Genomic DNA, 16,998 nt, shown 5'->3' with positions numbered 1-16,998 from the left:
GCAGATGTTGCTGCCGTTGCAGAAGAAAGACGGGTGAACAAAAAATGTCAAACTTGCCCACAGAGAGAATTGTCCCTGATCTCCCTCTATTCACAAATATTGGTGTGGATTATTTTGATCCAGTAGAAGTGAAAAGAGGAAGTAACATTGTGAAACGTTACGGAGTAATCTTCACTTGCATGGCGAGTAAGGCCGTGCACCTAGAGGTTGCTTACCTTCTTGATACCAACTTTGATACCGGGTTTTTTTCCATTTATAAGGCTTCTTTGATTAAATATTGTTTGAAAATTGCTCTGTCTTCTACCAGAAGCCATTAGTGTTTATGTGTAATATGCCTTTCAAGCTCTAGGTGGTGTTTTGGTACAAGCCTGGGCTAGCCTCAGCCTATTTGATGCCAGTGAATCACTGTGTTGCTGATAAGGAGAAAGAGGCCAACCGTTTTTGGAAAACATTGTGTGGCAATATTTGTTTCAATTTTGTAATCAAACGTATTGGAAGTGATGGACACTGACTGAACATAAGTGCCAAAATAAACGCCATGATATAAAGTAATGGGAACAATGTGTATAGTTTCTCTGAGTACATGTCTAAACAATCAAGCTCAATCAGCAGCCAATAGCAGTAAAGTATGGTCACTACAGCGCCGGAGGAGCAACTTGGGGCAGCAAGGCTGAGATCCTCCTTGTGGCACTGGCACTGCAGTGGCACTTCAGCGGCAAGCGTCAGTCAGGTGCCACAACTGTGCCTAGCGAGCGGCAATCGTTCGGCACCCGTCAATAAGCTGCCGAGCTGAGCGGGTGGAGCCACATTTCCTGACAACACCCATTGTTGTCACAATAGGATTTTGATTAAACTATATTACGAACTGTATTGCATCAAACAATCCACAGATTAATTGAAAAGCAATTGATTATTGCTGTGTAGATGGATCAATTAATATTAAATCGCATGTAGTCAACTATTGTTGCTAGCATACTCCCATCGGCCCATGTTTATTTATTTATATTTATTTATTTTTCTTCTAATGTTACCCTGGTATGTGCTTGCACCATAGACTAACAGTTGTCTTGCATACGGTCATTCTATTGCCTTGACTTTTATTTTGACATTTTTTTTACTTCCGGACTACCTGTCTTACTTTGCGTCGCTCTTCAAAAGAAAAAAAACAAATAATCCATAAAACAGACTATCAAAATGTACACGAACCAGGGGGGAACACTCCTCTGACAACTGTTGGCACTGGCAGCTTGTGGCACATAATGACACCAACATATAAGCAGAGGAAGAGTGAAAATATTACATATTTAAAAATTAAATTATTCGAACATTTAGGCATAACCATTTGTCAGGGGCACTCTGTAGATGCTTGGATGTCACAAAAAAGTGAAAAACAAACAAAAAAGAGTGAAAAACGTATTAGTTATTAATTATTGCAGCTGATAATCTTTGACTATTAAGGCCTAATAATCAGTAAATATTGTATTTTTATTTCAAAACGGTCTAAATCATGACGTTGATGGCGGAAGTATTTCAATAAAGTAAACCTGGTTGCTCACAGGCATACCGTTATAAGCCAGCTACATAGATTGACTTATTCGGACCGTTACTGAGTTACATTTCCCATCTGATTTCAATGGAGGCTGTTTATATTCAGGGGTTTATCATCTACGTGTTAGAAAACAAGTTTTTGCTCCAGTTAATTACAATCTACTATGATGATAAAACTGATTTATGGCAGCTGACATACACATAAGTTAAGTTAAAAATTGTCTCATCTTATCATACCATATTATTGTATTTAAATGGAATTAGTTCCCTTGTTTGAACTTTGTAACACATGGTTAACAATGAAAGTATCCAATAGCAGAATGATATCTGTTTTATTTTACTTAAATTGACTGTATATACAATTAAGCATAAAAATACACAAAGCTGTCCTTCCAAAGAATTTTCCCAAGTGGAACTCTTTTGTGCCTTTAGTTGTCTAATTTTTACTTTTTTTAACATTTGATTTTTGAATGCTTAGTTTAGTTTTCTTAAAAAATGGTATCATACCAAGGTAAATGAATGAATACTTTAAAAGCAGAGCAAGAAGAACAAACCAGCAGCAGAATCAACAAAAAGAATGGCGTCAACTTGGTCACTCCTTTATTATTAAAGATTCTGTAAAGTGAAAATTGATTCTTAAGTTTAATACTTTGCCTTACAATTCATATATGAAGAACTGAGATTTTGCTAATTGCAAAACTGAAAATTAAGCACACACTCTTGAAATGGTTTAAGTACACTATTAAATCTTATCATGCTAACCAACAATTGATAATGTAGCCAGTAATAACATATTTTTCAAGACACACAAGGCTCACACATGTTATACTAATCTGCTGAAATACCTTGACATTTTGAGTTATCATATTTCCTTTTGTTAGTGCTCATGGTGGTTTAAACAATTGTTTGATTTCACTTAAAGGCATACTATGCAGGAGTTGTTGCTTACTGTCTGTAAACGCAGCATTGAAAGTTGGCCCCTCCTTCCCCCCGGCTCAATCAGACCAGAAACACACGGTGTGACCGCAGTTGCCAGAACACAGTTAAAGTGTACCACCTGCATTCACTCTTCTTTTGAATTCAATTTTGCTCACTTGACGTTTCACCTCACTCTATTTGCATTTTTGCGCTCTGTCAATCATTTCTGTTGCTTCCTCTTGAATGTGTGATTTGGTTGGATACACACTCAGTGCCCAAAGGCTGACACCCAGAAACTTAAGAACAGTAAAATAAGAAGAAAGTAAGAAAATATATATCAGGAAACCTGACATCAAGCTGATAATTAAAAAATTCTGTTTTTTGGACTATCTGTTCATTCTGGATGTGACACATATTTGACTATAAATTTAAAAAAAATTCTAAATTTGCAGGTGTTATCTTTGTTTAACAAGTGGTCAAGCCAACTATTTGTTTAAGAAAATTTTAAATACTGTGTTTTAAATGTATGGCAAGAACATTCAAATTGATCATAACAGTGACATAGACCTGTCTCTCATTTCTCCTCTTGGAAGACTGGCATGCAGCATGCACAGCAGTGGCAGCAGCATCGATAGCAGTAATGCTGGAGCTGACAAAGGAGTCCACAGGACGTCTCTGGAGCTTCCTCAGTTTGTTCTACCCTTATCTGTTCTTGATACGTTTTGGCAAAAGCATGTCCTGTTACCGACACTGTTGCATTCCCTGCGGTTATATCAACCTGGAAAGTTTGACTAGCTTCGTCACTAGTTGTCAATGTCTTTGACACTTTTTCTTTGACACAAAGTTTCTCAATCGCACTGAGGACCTGAACCTTAAATTCTTTGAGCTCTGTGTATTTTTCATTGAGTTTTGTGCGGCCTCTCACACAGTCACTCTGGGATTTCATGTCCTTACTTAGTCCCTGTTTCAGTTTCTTCTCCAATGGTTCCTTTTCTTTGTGATTCATCCCTTTCAATCTTTTCTCTAGGTGGTTTCTCATCTGATGACTCATGCGCTTCATCTGATCAATCTCCTTCCGTTCCATTTTTGTGTCCTTCCAGATATTTCGCAAACAATCCCTTTTTGACATTTTCATATATGTAAAATCAACTTGCTCTGAAAGCGACTCAAATGTTGTTGTAAGTTTTGTTTTTTGTTCATGTTTCACCTCTTCATTCTCAGTCACCATCAGCAGACCTTCCCTCTCAGTTTTCAAGTATTTACCTTCTCTTTCAAAATTATGTGTATCTCCCTCTAACTTCTGCTGATGTTCAACCTTTTCAGTCTGGATTGCGACATCAAACTGAAGAACACCCTTCTCACATTCATGTTCTTTAGGTTTAATCAAATAGTGTTTCTCGTGATCTTGCTCCTGAAGAAATTCTTTTACAACCTCAGTTTGTACTTCTTTGTCAAACTTCTTTGGCACCATTTGTTTCTTCGGTTTTTGTATCGGGTCATAATAAAGCATGTCCCCATATTTCTGCCCTGATCTATCCATACTCTTTGCGTAGTCCTCATGTCTCCTTTGATTCAGCTGATTGACTTTTGGTCTCAGACGACGCATGAAGGGCATTAATCTGGAAAGTTCAGGTTTCAGTTGAGATCTTTTTCCTTCCATTCTGTCCTTTTCCTTGTCAAAACAGTGTCTGTCCATGTCAGTACTACTTATCATCTGACTGAATTGTTCTCTCTCTCCACTGATAATGTTCATGGAAACTTCAACCTCTTTCTTCATTTTGTTCAGATCCTTCCTCCAAAGTTCCAGTTCCTCTCTTTCTGCCAGTACACTCTTCTTACTGGTTTCCAGTTCTTGTCTTTGTTTCTGGATGTCAGCATCTTTGAGATCTTGTTCTTTTTGTTTCAAAGCAATAATGTTCTCCACACTGTGAACTTTGTCTCTTTGTGTCTCGACCTGAAGGGCCAGCTCTTTAATGTTGCTTTTCTCTCTGTTGATCTCATCGAGGAAGCTGCTGATGTGTTCTTTCTGGTCTTTTAGCTGAGTCATTGTGATTTGGAGCTCGTCTTTCCTCTCTTTCATTTCTTGACTGTCTTGTTCTAACAGGTTCATTTGTTTCTTCATGTCAGACTTCATCAACTCCAAGTCCAGTTTCTCTTTGGTCATACTGTCATAGATATGTTTCTGATCCTCTCTCTTTTGGGTCATGTCAGTCTTTAGCTTTTCATCATCTTGTGTTTCCAAAACAGCCTTTGTCTTCCCCTGGTCGTCCATTTCATTTCTGTTTTGGAAAAGGTTTGAAATCATAGTAATGATACCTTGCTTTTCTCTGTTAAACACTTGAATGTAACCAGACAACTTGTTTGTATCTTCATCAAGTTCTGTTTGCTTTTGCTCCATCACAATGCACAGTTTTTGTATGTCTTCAATGTGTTGTGCTAATGTCTCCATTTTGGTTTTTAGAACTTCTTGTGTTGTTTCACTGAAATGTTTGAGTTTTGCTCTCAGAGCTTCAAAGGATTTCATTTTACTATTCAACTGATCCGCTTTCTTTTTCAGCTCAGACAATTCTTTCATTCTCTCATCATCTGAAAGCATTTCCCTCTCCCTCTTGACTTCAGTCTTCATCTGACTGAGTTGTTCTCTCTCTCCACTGATGGTGTTTGTGGCAGCTTCAACCTCTTCTTTCTTCTTGTTGAGATCCTTCCTCCAAAGTTCCAGTTCCTGTCTTTCAGCAACAACCCTGTTCTTACTGGTTTCCAGTTCTTGTGTTTGTTTTTTGAACTCGTCTTCCTTGTGTTCTTGTTCTTCTTGTTTTAAGATAATCATGTTCATGTCATTCTCAAGTTTGTCTCTTTCTGTCTGAAGCTGAAGGGTCACACCATTAATGTTGCCTTTCTCTCTGTTTATCTCATCAAGCTGACTGTCTGCAAGTTCTTTCTTCTTTTGGAGCTCAGTCTTTGTGATCTCCAATTTGCCTCTTTCCCCTTTAATATCTTGTTTCTCTTGTTCTAATATGTCTCTTTGTTTCAGGATGTCAGACCTCATCAGCTCCAAGTCCAGTTTGCCTTTGTTCATCATCTCACTGTCTCTATCCAGATCATCTCTGTCTTGCTTCAGTTCTGCCTTCAGTTTGTTAACATCTTGTTTGTCCAACTCCAACTTCTGCTTCCATTGGTTTTCCATGTCTTCTCTCTGGATGACCATGTCTGTCAGTATACTTACAAGACTTTTCTTTTCCCTCTCTATCAGCTCACTGTAACAAGCCATGTTTTCTTTCTGTACATCTAGAGCTGCGAGCTTTTGTTCCAATACAGAGTACAGCATTACTACATCTTCATTGTTTTGTTGTAATTTTTCCATCTTCTTTTTCTTGTCTTCACTCATCCTTTCATTCAGCTGTTGAAGTTTTTCTCTCAGAGTTTCTACTGATTTCATTTTATTCAAGAGTTGATCTTCTCTTATTTTCAGTTCAGACCTTACTCCTTCCATTCTGTCCTTTTCATTGTCCAAACTGTATCTGTCCTTGTCAGTACTACTCTTCATCTGACTGAGTTGTTCTCTCTCTCCACTAATGGTGTTCATGGAAGCTTCAACCTCTTCCTTCATTTTGTTCAGATCCTTCCTCCAAAGTTCCAGTTCCACTCTTTCTGCCAGTACACTCTTCTTACTGGTTTCCAGTTCTTGTCTTTCTTTCTGGATGTCAGCATCTTTGAGATCTTGTTCTATTTGTTTCAAAGCAATAATGTTCTCCACACTGTGAATGTTGTTTCTTTGTGTCTCAACCTGAAGGGCCAGCTCTTTAATGTTGCTTTTCTCTCTGTTGATCTCATCGAGGAAGCTGCTGATGTGTTCTTTCTGGTCTTTTAGCTGAATCATTGTGATTTGGAGCTCGTCTTTCCTCTCTTTCATTTCTTGACTGTCTTGTTCTAACAAGTTCATTTGTTTCTTCATGTCAGACTTCTTCAGCTCCAACTCCAGTTTCTCTTTGGTCATACTGTCATAGATATGTTTCTGATCCTCTCTCTTTTGGGTCATGTCAGTCTTTAGCTTTTCATCATCTTGTGCTTCCAAAACAGCCTTTGTCTTCCCCTGGTCGTCCATTTCATTTCTGTTTTGGAAAAGGTTTGAAATCGTAGTAATGATACCTTGCTTTTCTCTGTTAAACACTTGAATGTAACCAGACAACTTGTTTGTGTCTTCATCAAGTTCTGTTTGCTTTTGCTCCATCACAATGCACAGTTTTTGTACGTCTTCAGTGTGTTGTGCTAATGTCTCCATTTTGGTTTTTAGAACTTCTTGTGTTGTTTCACTGAAATGTTTGAGTTTTGCTCTCAGAGTTTCAAAGGATTTCATTTTACTATTCAACTGATCCGCTTTCTTTTTCAGCTCAGACAATTCTTTCATTCTCTCATCATCTGAAAGCATTTCCCTCTCCCTCTTGACTTCAGTCTTCATCTGACTGAGTTGTTCTCTCTCTCCACTAATGGTGTTCATGGCAGCTTCAACCTCTTCTTTCTTCTTGTTGAGATCCTTCCTCCAAAGTTCCAGTTCCTCTCTTTCTGCCAGTACACTCTTCTTACTGGTTTCCAGTTCTTGTGTTTGTTTTTTGAACTCGTCTTCCTTGTGTTCTTGTTCTTCTTGTTTTAAGATAATCATGTTCATGTCATTCTCAAGTTTGTCTCTTTCTGTCTGAAGCTGAAGGGTCACACCATTAATGTTGCCTTTCTCTCTGTTTATCTCATCAAGCTGACTGTCTGCAAGTTCTTTCTTCTTTTGGAGCTCAGTCTTTGTGATCTCCAATTTGCCTCTTTCCCCTTTTATATCTTGTTTCTCTTGTTCTAATATGTCTCTTTGTTTCAGGATGTCAGACCTCATCAGCTCCAAGTCCAGTTTGTCTTTGTTCATCATCTCACTGTCTCTATCTAGATCATCTCTGTCTTGCTTCAGTTTTGCCTTCAGTTTGTTAACATCTTGTTTGTCCAACTCCAATTTCTGCTTCCATTGGTTTTCCATGTCTTCTCTCTGGATGACCATGTCTGTTAGTATACTTATCAGACTTTTCTTTTCCCTCTCTATCAGCTCACTGTAACAAGCCATGTTTTCTTTCTGTACATGTAGAGCTGCAAGCTTTTGTTCCAATACAGAGTACAGCAATACTACATCTTCATTGTTTTGTTGTAATCTTTCCATCTTCTTTTTCTCGTCTTCACTCATCCTTTCAATCAGCTGTTGAAGTTTTTCTCTCAGAGTTTCTACTGATTTCATTTTATTCAAGAGTTGATCTTCTCTTATTTTCAGTTCAAACCTTTCTCCTTCCATTCTGTCCTTTTCATTGTCGAACCTGTATCTGTCCATGTCAGTACTACTCTTCATCTGACTGAGTTGTTCTCTCTCTCCACTAATGGTGTTCATGGAAGCTTCAACCTCTTCCTTCATTTTGTTCAGATCCTTCCTCCAAAGTTCCAGTTCCTCTCTTTCTGCCAGTACACTCTTCTTACTGGTTTCCAGTTCTTGTCTTTGTTTCTGGATGTCAGCATCTTTGAGATCTTGTTCTTTTTGTTTCAAAGCAATAATGTTCTCCACACTGTGAACTTTGTCTCTTTGTGTCTCGACCTGAAGGGCCAGCTCTTTAATGTTGCTTTTCTCTCTGTTGATCTCATTGAGGAAGCTGCTGATGTGTTCTTTCTGGTCTTTTAGCTGAATCATTGTGATTTGGAGCTCGTCTTTCCTCTCTTTCATTTCTTGACTGTCTTGTTCTAACAAGTTCATTTGTTTCTTAATGTCAGACTTCATCAGCTCCAAGTCCAGTTTGTCTTTGGTCATACTGTCATAGATATGTTTCTGATCCTCTCTCTTTTGGGTCATGTCAGTCTTTAGCTTTTCATCATCTTGTGCTTCCAAAACAGCCTTTGTCTTCCTCTGGTCATCCATTTCATTTCTGTTTTGGAAAAGGTTTGAAAGCGTAGTAATGATACCTTGCTTTTCTCTGTTAAACACTTGAATGTAACCAGACAACTTGTTTGTGTCTTCATCAAGTTCTGTTTGCTTTTGCTCCATCACAATGCACAGTTTTTGTACGTCTTCAGTGTGTTGTGCTAATGTCTCCATTTTGGTTTTTAGAACTTCTTGTGTTGTTTCACTGAAATGTTTGAGTTTTGCTCTCAGAGTTTCAAAGGATTTCATTTTACTATTCAACTGATCCGCTTTCTTTTTCAGCTCAGACAATTCTTTCATTCTCTCATCATCTGAAAGCATTTCCCTCTCCCTCTTGACTTCAGTCTTCATCTGACTGAGTTGTTTTCTCTCTCCACTGATGGTGTTCGTGGCAGCTTCAACCTCTTCTTTCTTCTTGTTGAGATCCTTCCTCCAAAGTTCCAGTTCCTGTCTTTCAGCCACAACCCTGTTCTTACTGGTTTCCAGTTCTTGTGTTTGTTTTTTGAACTCGTCTTCCTTGTGTTCTTGTTCTTCTTGTTTTAAGATAATCGTGTTCATGTCGTTCTCAAGTTTGTCTCTTTCTGTCTGAAGCTGAAGGATCACGCCTTTAATGTTGCCTTTCTCTCTGTTTATCTCATCAAGCTGACTGTCTGCAAGTTCTTTCTTCTTTTGGAGCTCAGTCTTTGTGATCTCCAATTTGCCTCTTTCCCCTTTTATATCTTGTTTCTCTTGTTCTAATATGTCTCTTTGTTTCAGGATGTCAGACCTCATCAGCTCCAAGTCCAGTTTGTCTTTGTTCATCATCTCACTGTCTCTATCCAGATCATATCTGTCTTGCTTCAATTCTGCCTTCAGTTTGTTAACATCTTGTTTGTCCAACTCCAACTTCTGCTTCCATTGGTTTTCCATGTCTTCTCTCTGGATGACCATGTCTGTCAGTATACTTATCAGACTTTTCTTTTCCCTCTCTATCAGCTCACTGTAACAAGCCATGTTTTCTTTCTGTACATCTAGAGCTGCAAGCTTTTGTTCCAATACAGAGTACAGCAATACTACATCTTCATTGTTTTGTTGTAATCTTTCCATCTTCTTTTTCTTGTCTTCACTCATCCTTTCATTCAGCTGTTGAAGTTTTTCTCTCAGAGTTTCTAATGATTTCATTTTATTCAAGAGTTGATCTTCTCTTATTTTCAGTTCAGACCTTTGTCCTTCCATTCTGTCCTTTTCATTGTCCAAACTGTATCTGTCCATGTCAGTACTACTCTTCATCTGACTGAGTTGTTTTCTCTCTCCACTAATGGTGTTCATGGAAGCTTCAACCTCTTCCTTCATTTTGTTCAGATCCTTCCTCCAAAGTTCCAGTTCCTCTCTTTCTGCCAGTACACTCTTCTTACTGGTTTCCAGTTCTTGTGTTTGTTTTTTGAACTCGTCTTCCTTGTGTTCTTGTTCTTCTTGTTTTAAGATAATCATGTTCATGTCATTCTCAAGTTTGTCTCTTTCTGTCTGAAGCTGAAGGGTCACACCATTAATGTTGCCTTTCTCTCTGTTTATCTCATCAAGCTGACTGTCTGCAAGTTCTTTCTTCTTTTGGAGCTCAGTCTTTGTGATCTCCAATTTGCCTCTTTCCCCTTTAATATCTTGTTTCTCTTGTTCTAATATGTCTCTTTGTTTCAGGATGTCAGACCTCATCAGCTCCAAGTCCAGTTTGCCTTTGTTCATCATCTCACTGTCTCTATCCAGATCATCTCTGTCTTGCTTCAGTTCTGCCTTCAGTTTGTTAACATCTTGTTTGTCCAACTCCAACTTCTGCTTCCATTGGTTTTCCATGTCTTCTCTCTGGATGACCATGTCTGTCAGTATACTTACAAGACTTTTCTTTTCCCTCTCTATCAGCTCACTGTAACAAGCCATGTTTTCTTTCTGTACATCTAGAGCTGCGAGCTTTTGTTCCAATACAGAGTACAGCATTACTACATCTTCATTGTTTTGTTGTAATTTTTCCATCTTCTTTTTCTTGTCTTCACTCATCCTTTCATTCAGCTGTTGAAGTTTTTCTCTCAGAGTTTCTACTGATTTCATTTTATTCAAGAGTTGATCTTCTCTTATTTTCAGTTCAGACCTTACTCCTTCCATTCTGTCCTTTTCATTGTCCAAACTGTATCTGTCCTTGTCAGTACTACTCTTCATCTGACTGAGTTGTTCTCTCTCTCCACTAATGGTGTTCATGGAAGCTTCAACCTCTTCCTTCATTTTGTTCAGATCCTTCCTCCAAAGTTCCAGTTCCACTCTTTCTGCCAGTACACTCTTCTTACTGGTTTCCAGTTCTTGTCTTTCTTTCTGGATGTCAGCATCTTTGAGATCTTGTTCTATTTGTTTCAAAGCAATAATGTTCTCCACACTGTGAATGTTGTTTCTTTGTGTCTCGACCTGAAGGGCCAGCTCTTTAATGTTGCTTTTCTCTCTGTTGATCTCATCGAGGAAGCTGCTGATGTGTTCTTTCTGGTCTTTTAGCTGAATCATTGTGATTTGGAGCTCGTCTTTCCTCTCTTTCATTTCTTGACTGTCTTGTTCTAACAAGTTCATTTGTTTCTTCATGTCAGACTTCTTCAGCTCCAACTCCAGTTTCTCTTTGGTCATACTGTCATAGATATGTTTCTGATCCTCTCTCTTTTGGGTCATGTCAGTCTTTAGCTTTTCATCATCTTGTGCTTCCAAAACAGCCTTTGTCTTCCCCTGGTCGTCCATTTCATTTCTGTTTTGGAAAAGGTTTGAAATCGTAGTAATGATACCTTGCTTTTCTCTGTTAAACACTTGAATGTAACCAGACAACTTGTTTGTGTCTTCATCAAGTTCTGTTTGCTTTTGCTCCATCACAATGCACAGTTTTTGTACGTCTTCAGTGTGTTGTGCTAATGTCTCCATTTTGGTTTTTAGAACTTCTTGTGTTGTTTCACTGAAATGTTTGAGTTTTGCTCTCAGAGTTTCAAAGGATTTCATTTTACTATTCAACTGATCCGCTTTCTTTTTCAGCTCAGACAATTCTTTCATTCTCTCATCATCTGAAAGCATTTCCCTCTCCCTCTTGACTTCAGTCTTCATCTGACTGAGTTGTTCTCTCTCTCCACTAATGGTGTTCATGGCAGCTTCAACCTCTTCTTTCTTCTTGTTGAGATCCTTCCTCCAAAGTTCCAGTTCCTCTCTTTCTGCCAGTACACTCTTCTTACTGGTTTCCAGTTCTTGTGTTTGTTTTTTGAACTCGTCTTCCTTGTGTTCTTGTTCTTCTTGTTTTAAGATAATCATGTTCATGTCATTCTCAAGTTTGTCTCTTTCTGTCTGAAGCTGAAGGGTCACACCATTAATGTTGCCTTTCTCTCTGTTTATCTCATCAAGCTGACTGTCTGCAAGTTCTTTCTTCTTTTGGAGCTCAGTCTTTGTGATCTCCAATTTGCCTCTTTCCCTTTTTATATCTTGTTTCTCTTGTTCTAATATGTCTCTTTGTTTCAGGATGTCAGACCTCATCAGCTCCAAGTCCAGTTTGTCTTTGTTCATCATCTCACTGTCTCTATCTAGATCATCTCTGTCTTGCTTCAGTTTTGCCTTCAGTTTGTTAACATCTTGTTTGTCCAACTCCAATTTCTGCTTCCATTGGTTTTCCATGTCTTCTCTCTGGATGACCATGTCTGTTAGTATACTTATCAGACTTTTCTTTTCCCTCTCTATCAGCTCACTGTAACAAGCCATGTTTTCTTTCTGTACATGTAGAGCTGCAAGCTTTTGTTCCAATACAGAGTACAGCAATACTACATCTTCATTGTTTTGTTGTAATCTTTCCATCTTCTTTTTCTCGTCTTCACTCATCCTTTCAATCAGCTGTTGAAGTTTTTCTCTCAGAGTTTCTACTGATTTCATTTTATTCAAGAGTTGATCTTCTCTTATTTTCAGTTCAAACCTTTCTCCTTCCATTCTGTCCTTTTCATTGTCGAACCTGTATCTGTCCATGTCAGTACTACTCTTCATCTGACTGAGTTGTTCTCTCTCTCCACTAATGGTGTTCATGGAAGCTTCAACCTCTTCCTTCATTTTGTTCAGATCCTTCCTCCAAAGTTCCAGTTCCTCTCTTTCTGCCAGTACACTCTTCTTACTGGTTTCCAGTTCTTGTCTTTGTTTCTGGATGTCAGCATCTTTGAGATCTTGTTCTTTTTGTTTCAAAGCAATAATGTTCTCCACACTGTGAACTTTGTCTCTTTGTGTCTCGACCTGAAGGGCCAGCTCTTTAATGTTGCTTTTCTCTCTGTTGATCTCATTGAGGAAGCTGCTGATGTGTTCTTTCTGGTCTTTTAGCTGAATCATTGTGATTTGGAGCTCGTCTTTCCTCTCTTTCATTTCTTGACTGTCTTGTTCTAACAAGTTCATTTGTTTCTTAATGTCAGACTTCATCAGCTCCAAGTCCAGTTTGTCTTTGGTCATACTGTCATAGATATGTTTCTGATCCTCTCTCTTTTGGGTCATGTCAGTCTTTAGCTTTTCATCATCTTGTGCTTCCAAAACAGCCTTTGTCTTCCTCTGGTCATCCATTTCATTTCTGTTTTGGAAAAGGTTTGAAAGCGTAGTAATGATACCTTGCTTTTCTCTGTTAAACACTTGAATGTAACCAGACAACTTGTTTGTGTCTTCATCAAGTTCTGTTTGCTTTTGCTCCATCACAATGCACAGTTTTTGTACGTCTTCAGTGTGTTGTGCTAATGTCTCCATTTTGGTTTTTAGAACTTCTTGTGTTGTTTCACTGAAATGTTTGAGTTTTGCTCTCAGAGTTTCAAAGGATTTCATTTTACTATTCAACTGATCCGCTTTCTTTTTCAGCTCAGACAATTCTTTCATTCTCTCATCATCTGAAAGCATTTCCCTCTCCCTCTTGACTTCAGTCTTCATCTGACTGAGTTGTTTTCTCTCTCCACTGATGGTGTTCGTGGCAGCTTCAACCTCTTCTTTCTTCTTGTTGAGATCCTTCCTCCAAAGTTCCAGTTCCTGTCTTTCAGCCACAACCCTGTTCTTACTGGTTTCCAGTTCTTGTGTTTGTTTTTTGAACTCGTCTTCCTTGTGTTCTTGTTCTTCTTGTTTTAAGATAATCGTGTTCATGTCGTTCTCAAGTTTGTCTCTTTCTGTCTGAAGCTGAAGGATCACGCCTTTAATGTTGCCTTTCTCTCTGTTTATCTCATCAAGCTGACTGTCTGCAAGTTCTTTCTTCTTTTGGAGCTCAGTCTTTGTGATCTCCAATTTGCCTCTTTCCCCTTTTATATCTTGTTTCTCTTGTTCTAATATGTCTCTTTGTTTCAGGATGTCAGACCTCATCAGCTCCAAGTCCAGTTTGTCTTTGTTCATCATCTCACTGTCTCTATCCAGATCATATCTGTCTTGCTTCAATTCTGCCTTCAGTTTGTTAACATCTTGTTTGTCCAACTCCAACTTCTGCTTCCATTGGTTTTCCATGTCTTCTCTCTGGATGACCATGTCTGTCAGTATACTTATCAGACTTTTCTTTTCCCTCTCTATCAGCTCACTGTAACAAGCCATGTTTTCTTTCTGTACATCTAGAGCTGCAAGCTTTTGTTCCAATACAGAGTACAGCAATACTACATCTTCATTGTTTTGTTGTAATCTTTCCATCTTCTTTTTCTTGTCTTCACTCATCCTTTCATTCAGCTGTTGAAGTTTTTCTCTCAGAGTTTCTAATGATTTCATTTTATTCAAGAGTTGATCTTCTCTTATTTTCAGTTCAGACCTTTGTCCTTCCATTCTGTCCTTTTCATTGTCCAAACTGTATCTGTCCATGTCAGTACTACTCTTCATCTGACTGAGTTGTTTTCTCTCTCCACTAATGGTGTTCATGGAAGCTTCAACCTCTTCCTTCATTTTGTTCAGATCCTTCCTCCAAAGTTCCAGTTCCTCTCTTTCTGCCAGTACACTCTTCTTACTGGTTTCCAGTTCTTGTGTTTGTTTTTTGAACTCGTCTTCCTTGTGTTCTTGTTCTTCTTGTTTTAAGATAATCATGTTCATGTCATTCTCAAGTTTGTCTCTTTCTGTCTGAAGCTGAAGGGTCACACCATTAATGTTGCCTTTCTCTCTGTTTATCTCATCAAGCTGACTGTCTGCAAGTTCTTTCTTCTTTTGGAGCTCAGACTTTGTGATCTCCAATTTGCCTCTTTCCCCGTTTATATCTTGTTTCTCTTGTTCTAATATGTCTCTTTGTTTCAGGATGTCAGACCTCATCAGCTCCAAGTCCAGTTTGTCTTTGTTCATCATCTCACTGTCTCTATCCAGATCATCTCTGTCTTGCTTCAGTTCTGCCTTCAGTTTGTTAACATCTTGTTTGTCCAACTCCAATTTCTGCTTCCATTGGTTTTCCATGTCTTCTCTCTGGATGACCATGTCTGTTAGTATACTTATCAGACTTTTCTTTTCCCTCTCTATCAGCTCACTGTAACAAGCCATGTTTTCTTTCTGTACATCTAGAGCTGCAAGCTTTTGTTCCAATACAGAGTACAGCAATACTACATCTTCATTGTTTTGTTGTAATCTTTCCATCTTCTTTTTCTCGTCTTCACTTATCCTTTCAATCAGCTGTTGAAGTTTTTCTCTCAGAGTTTCTACTGATTTCATTTTATTCAAGAGTTGATCTTCTCTTATTTTCAGTTCAAACCTTTCTCCTTCCATTCTGTCCTTTTCATTGTCCAACCTGTATCTGTCCATGTCAGTACTACTCTTCATCTGACTGAGTTGTTCTCTCTCTCCACTAATGGTGTTCATGGAAGCTTCAACCTCTTCCTTCATTTTGTTCAGATCCTTCCTCCAAAGTTCCAGTTCCTCTCTTTCTGCCAGTACACTCTTCTTACTGGTTTCCAGTTCTTGTCTTTGTTTCTGGATGTCAGCATCTTTGAGATCTTGTTCTTTTTGTTTCAAAGCAATAATGTTCTCCACACTGTGAACTTTGTCTCTTTGTGTCTCGACCTGAAGGGCCAGCTCTTTAATGTTGCTTTTCTCTCTGTTGATCTCATTGAGGAAGCTGCTGATGTGTTCTTTCTGGTCTTTTAGCTGAATCATTGTGATTTGGAGCTCGTCTTTCCTCTCTTTCATTTCTTGACTGTCTTGTTCTAACAAGTTCATTTGTTTCTTCATGTCAGACTTCTTCAGCTCCAAGTCCAGTTTCTCTTTGGTCATACTGTCATAGATATGTTTCTGATCCTCTCTCTTTTGGGTCATGTCAGTCTTTAGCTTTTCATCATCTTGTGCTTCCAAAACAGCCTTTGTCTTCCCCTGGTCGTCCATTTCATTTCTGTTTTGGAAAAGGTTTGAAATCGTAGTAATGATACCTTGCTTTTCTCTGTTAAACACTTGAATGTAACCAGACAACTTGTTTGTGTCTTCATCAAGTTCTGTTTGCTTTTGCTCCATCACAATGCACAGTTTTTGTACGTCTTCAGTGTGTTGTGCTAATGTCTCCATTTTGGTTTTTAGAACTTCTTGTGTTGTTTCACTGAAATGTTTGAGTTTTGCTCTCAGAGTTTCAAAGGATTTCATTTTACTATTCAACTGGTCCGCTTTCTTTTTCAGCTCAGACAATTCTTTCATTCTCTCATCATCTGAAAGCATTTCCCTCTCCCTCTTGACTTCAGTCTTCATCTGACTGAGTTGTTCTCTCTCTCCACTAATGGTGTTCATGGCAGCTTCAACCTCTTCTTTCTTCTTGTTGAGATCCTTCCTCCAAAGTTCCAGTTCCTCTCTTTCTGCCAGTACACTCTTCTTACTGGTTTCCAGTTCTTGTGTTTGTTTTTTGAACTCGTCTTCCTTGTGTTCTTGTTCTTCTTGTTTTAAGATAATCATGTTCATGTCATTCTCAAGTTTGTCTCTTTCTGTCTGAAGCTGAAGGGTCACACCATTAATGTTGCCTTTCTCTCTGTTTATCTCATCAAGCTGACTGTCTGCAAGTTCTTTCTTCTTTTGGAGCTCAGTCTTTGTGATCTCCAATTTGCCTCTTTCCCCTTTTATATCTTGTTTCTCTTGTTCTAATATGTCTCTTTGTTTCAGGATGTCAGACCTCATCAGCTCCAAGTCCAGTTTGTCTTTGTTCATCATCTCACTGTCTCTATCTAGATCATCTCTGTCTTGCTTCAGTTTTGCCTTCAGTTTGTTAACATCTTGTTTGTCCAACTCCAATTTCTGCTTCCATTGGTTTTCCATGTCTTCTCTCTGGATGACCATGTCTGTTAGTATACTTATCAGACTTTTCTTTTCCCTCTCTATCAGCTCACTGTAACAAGCCATGTTTTCTTTCTGTACATGTAGAGCTGCAAGCTTTTGTTCCAATACAGAGTACAGCAATACTACATCTTCATTGTTTTGTTGTAATCTTTCCATCTTCTTTTTCTCGTCTTCACTCATCCTTTCAATCAGCTGTTGAAGTTTTTCTCTCAGAGTTTCTACTGATTTCATTTTATTCAAGAGTTGATCTTCTCTTATTTTCAGTTCAAACCTTTCTCCTTCCATTCTGTCCTTTTCATTGTCGAACCTGTATCTGTCCATGTCAGTACTACTCTTCATCT

The 16,998-nt window shown here is 38.5% G+C and overlaps 1 protein-coding gene across 1 annotated transcript in view; it reads right to left on the bottom strand.

The window, feature by feature from the left end:
- Positions 1-2,126: 2,126 nt before the first annotated feature.
- si:ch211-250g4.3 (extracellular matrix-binding protein ebh) overlaps positions 2,127-16,998 on the bottom strand; it is a 50,041-nt gene continuing 35,169 nt past the window's right edge. The window contains exon 4 of the mRNA XM_068721200.1: positions 2,127-16,998. This exon is cut by the window's right edge and continues 23,689 nt beyond it. Within this exon, the coding sequence (XP_068577301.1) occupies positions 3,041-16,998 (13,958 nt within the window). The 3' untranslated portion in view covers positions 2,127-3,040.

Source organism: Cebidichthys violaceus, unplaced genomic scaffold, assembly GCF_023349555.1.
Source record: "Cebidichthys violaceus isolate CVI_PGR_0920_01 unplaced genomic scaffold, fCebVio1.0.p SCAF_27, whole genome shotgun sequence".
Classification (NCBI taxonomy): domain Eukaryota; kingdom Metazoa; phylum Chordata; class Actinopteri; order Perciformes; family Stichaeidae; genus Cebidichthys; species Cebidichthys violaceus.
This window is presented reverse-complemented; position numbering and strand designations above follow the sequence as displayed.